The following is a 3,691-nucleotide window of genomic DNA, read 5'->3' as shown; positions in this document are numbered from 1 at the left end:
CCTGAGCCCCTGTAGAACCTGAACCCCTGCAGAACCCAAACCCCTGCAGAGCCCGAGCCCCTGCAGAATCCGAACCCTTGCAGAACCCGAACCCCTGCAGAACCCGAACCCTTATAGAACCCGAACCCTTACAGAACCTGAACCCTTACAGAACCTGAGCCCCTGCAGAACCTGAACCCTTACAGAACCCGGACCCCTGCAGAGGACCCAGCCCTGACCCGTCCGGACCGTGAAGTAACCCCCATGAACGCCACTCACATCCCTCGCTGCTGATGAAGGCTCCCTGAGGAGAGTCTGGGATCCCCTTCCACACTCCGATGGGTTTGGGGTATCCTGGATCTGCAGCCCGCTTCTCCTCGTTGTAGCGCCAGTACTGGTTCCCCTTGAAGAAGTACGTTTTGCCGACGCTGTCCCAACGCAGCGCCGCGTCGACGCCATCTTTGGGGAGGAAGCTGCCCAGCTCCACGAGGCTCTGAGGGTAACCCGGCTCAGCCATGACCTCCTTAAACACCCAGAACTTATCCCCTAAAACGAGACCGAAGGAAGGAAAGTTTACTCTACAGCAAAGTGCTTCACAATAAAATACATAAAAATAAAATTAAATTAAAAACAGGTGATAATAAAGAACATTAAACTAAATCTTTAGGAGCTTTTTAAAGGAGTCCAAACTGTCAGTTCAGCATAAAAAGGAAGTTCACAGTAAGCTGCAACAGACTGAAAAGAGAAGAAATAAAATAAATGACTCATTTTCTGACGTTAGCTTGTTTCACCAGCTAACAGATGTTTTTGTTTACCTGTAATCAGGCTGAGAGAAATCTGGGGTTTCCTGACGTTACCTTTGAAGAAGACCAGTTTTCCATCCGATCTCTGGTAGGCGGCGTCGATGCGAGGAGGCAGGCCTTTCCAGAACTGATCGATCTGCATGGGGTAACCCTCCTGCACCTTGTTGTTCCTCAGACGCCAAAACCAGCGGTCCTGGAACACAACGGGCCGACCCGTCAGACTTCCTGTAGAACCAAAGTAAACCTGCAGCCTGGACCTGAGCTCCAGCAGAAACATGAACCTGAGGAGAAACTTCTGAACCTTCTACAGCTTAGCGCTGAAAAAACCCGAGCTCAACGTCTCTTATTTAATGTTCTCCATGTATTCAGGTGGAGTTTCCTTCCCAGCAGGAATAAATCTGCCTCCTCGTCTTATTTAATGCCAGCCTGACAGGTCTGAAGACAGACAGGTGTGGACAGGTGAGCTGACAGGATAGACAAAGATGTGCAGAGACAGACAGAGAGCTGGACGAGTCTGTGACCTTTCGTCAAATTCAGTTTAAAGATCAGAAACATCAGAACAGAGTTTTCTTCTTCTCCTCTGAAGCTCAAACTGAAACAAATTCTACAAATCTTCATTTCTAAAGAGAACTCCAGCAGATTAAACCTGAATGAAGCTGCGGCTGCCTGGGTTGATATGACCTGCCTGTAGGAGGGCAACAAAATAATGTGCATGACCAAGAATGCAGTTTTCTGTACCTCTGAGAGGCTAACTCAGAGAGAAACCACCTGAAACTGCTTCCATTTACAGCAGGAGCATCAAACTCTGGGCCTCCAGGTGTTTCTGCTCCAACACACCTGATTCAAACGGTTTAATCTCCGAATCATCAGGTTCTCCAGAAGCATCCATTTAAAGCAGGTGTTTTAAATCAAGAACACGTCTAAAACCTGCAGGAGAACGACCTTGGAGGAACAGCTCACAGAGAGCCCTTGCAGCTCCGCTCACCTTGAAAACAAACATCTCCCCCCTGAAGACGGCCACGGTGTTGAAGTTTCCGTCGCAGATGTTGGGTTTGCCGTTTCCGGGCGTCCCGGGCCGGTCGCCGGGCGGGCGCCCCGGGCGGGGGTGCCGGTCGTGTTTGCGCTCGGAGGTGGAGTGGGTCCGTCGAGAAGGCAGGGTGGGTAACGGGCGGGTGGGCTCCAGCATGGCTGTGGGGATGCCTGGGGGGGGACAGAACATCAACAGGAGTCACTGCTGGTCTGAGACGTTCAGAAGCTCCTCAGAGAGCTCAGATCCTGAGAACTGAATGATGATGAGTCCCTTCATGGTTCATGGGTTGTTTTGATTTGAGTTTTTCTGTTTATGTCAACAAATTGTGCATTTATTCAGAAGTTTTTCCTCTACGTCTTTAATTTCTGTGGTTTTATACGTATATCCAAAAAATCTGGACCTTAATCCAACCAGCACCTCCAGAAGGAAGGTCACAGACTACCTGCAAAATCAACCAATCGATTATTTTACCACAGATTATGTTTATGGGACGTTTCCAGCACCAGAATAACTGTCCTCAGGTTTTATTTTTGACTTCAGCAGCTTCTGCGTAAAGATAAAAGAGAAAACCCATCTTTAAAGGATCGGTGAGTCGAACCTCATGACGTCCTAACGGGCTCGGATGCTTCTCCACACAGAAACTGTTGACCTGACGCTTTGCCGGTTTAAATGTCAGCCGTGCATCATGACCTTTAACGTGAGGACGGCTCTTTGTTCTGACGGAAACTGTGATGATTAAAGCCGGGCAGAGAGAGGATGAAATATTCCTGAACAGCACCTTATCTCTGACCCAACAGACGCTTGTGTCTCTTCTCCCTGCCTCCTCTTTGTGTCGTTGCATCACAAAGAAACGTTACACAACATTTCCTCAGAAGCAGCGCCGCAGTTCTTCCTCAGCTCATGTCTCTCTTTGTTGAGCTGATTGAAACATGAAGCGTCTTTCTTCCTCTAAAATAGAACAAAGTGTCTCTGATGGAAAAAAGGCCCATTTTGTTTTAATTTCCCTCTCTCCAGGCAGAGACTGAATCTTCAGCTGAGCGTCAGGATGAATAATTTAGATCCCGGCTGCTGGTTTGCAGTTTGCATGTTTTTGCTTTTAGGTTCGGAGTGAATTCTCCTGTTCGTCCTGCAGACGTGTGTTAATGTCAAGTTTAAAGCACTTGACAACATTTCCGCGTAAAACTCCAGCTCATATTTGTTTGTCTGTTAGCAAAATATCTCATGATCCACTGGATGGAATTTAAATCATTCAAGAAATTATTGAACATTTGACGTTTAGATTTAACTCTTAGAAATGCTTCTCCGTCTCAAACTGAGTCACAGTCCAGCAGGTTTCTTCCTCTGCCTCATGTCTGACTCGTATAAAACTTTAAATCAAAGGGTTCTGGACCTAAACAGATTAATAATCATGGAGTCCTCACCGTAGATCTTCTGGATGCCTTGCAGGTCGTCCAGAGGCAGCCTGAAGTTGTGGGTGTCCATGTACTGGTAGAAAGGAGCCATGATGGCGCTGGGATCGTTGGAGTGCTCCAAACCCAGAGCATGACCCAACTCATGGACCGCCACCAGGAACAGGTCGTTACCTGCAGGCAGAAAGGAGCAGAAATGATCAGACATGAAGGAGTTTTAACGTTAATCCCAGAGACACGAGCTCTGTGTGCGGCTCGCAGCCTCCACTGCTGCTTCCTGTTCACTGAGGAAGATGAAAACATCTTCCTCCAACCTGGAACTGAACGGGAAAAACAACAGAAACCTGGAGAAAGTTTTAAAGGTCCATCCATCCATCCATCCATCCACCCATTCATCCATCCATCCTCCCATCCATCCATCCATCCTCCCATCCATCCATCCATCCATCCTCCCATCCATCCATCCATCC

The 3,691-nt window shown here is 48.1% G+C and overlaps 1 protein-coding gene across 1 annotated transcript in view; it reads right to left on the bottom strand.

Moving 5' to 3' along the window:
* The window catches only part of mmp24 (matrix metallopeptidase 24), a gene marked incomplete at its 5' end in the record, with an annotated part of 24,507 nt that overhangs the window by 11,629 nt on the left and 9,187 nt on the right, over window positions 1–3,691 (bottom strand). The window contains 4 exon segments of the mRNA XM_017442075.3: window positions 259–525; window positions 837–975; window positions 1,768–1,982; window positions 3,234–3,395. Coding sequence (XP_017297564.1) covers window positions 259–525; window positions 837–975; window positions 1,768–1,982; window positions 3,234–3,395 — 783 coding nt within the window.

This window comes from Kryptolebias marmoratus, linkage group LG4 (genome assembly GCF_001649575.2).
Source record: "Kryptolebias marmoratus isolate JLee-2015 linkage group LG4, ASM164957v2, whole genome shotgun sequence".
Taxonomy (NCBI): domain Eukaryota; kingdom Metazoa; phylum Chordata; class Actinopteri; order Cyprinodontiformes; family Rivulidae; genus Kryptolebias; species Kryptolebias marmoratus.
This window is presented reverse-complemented; position numbering and strand designations above follow the sequence as displayed.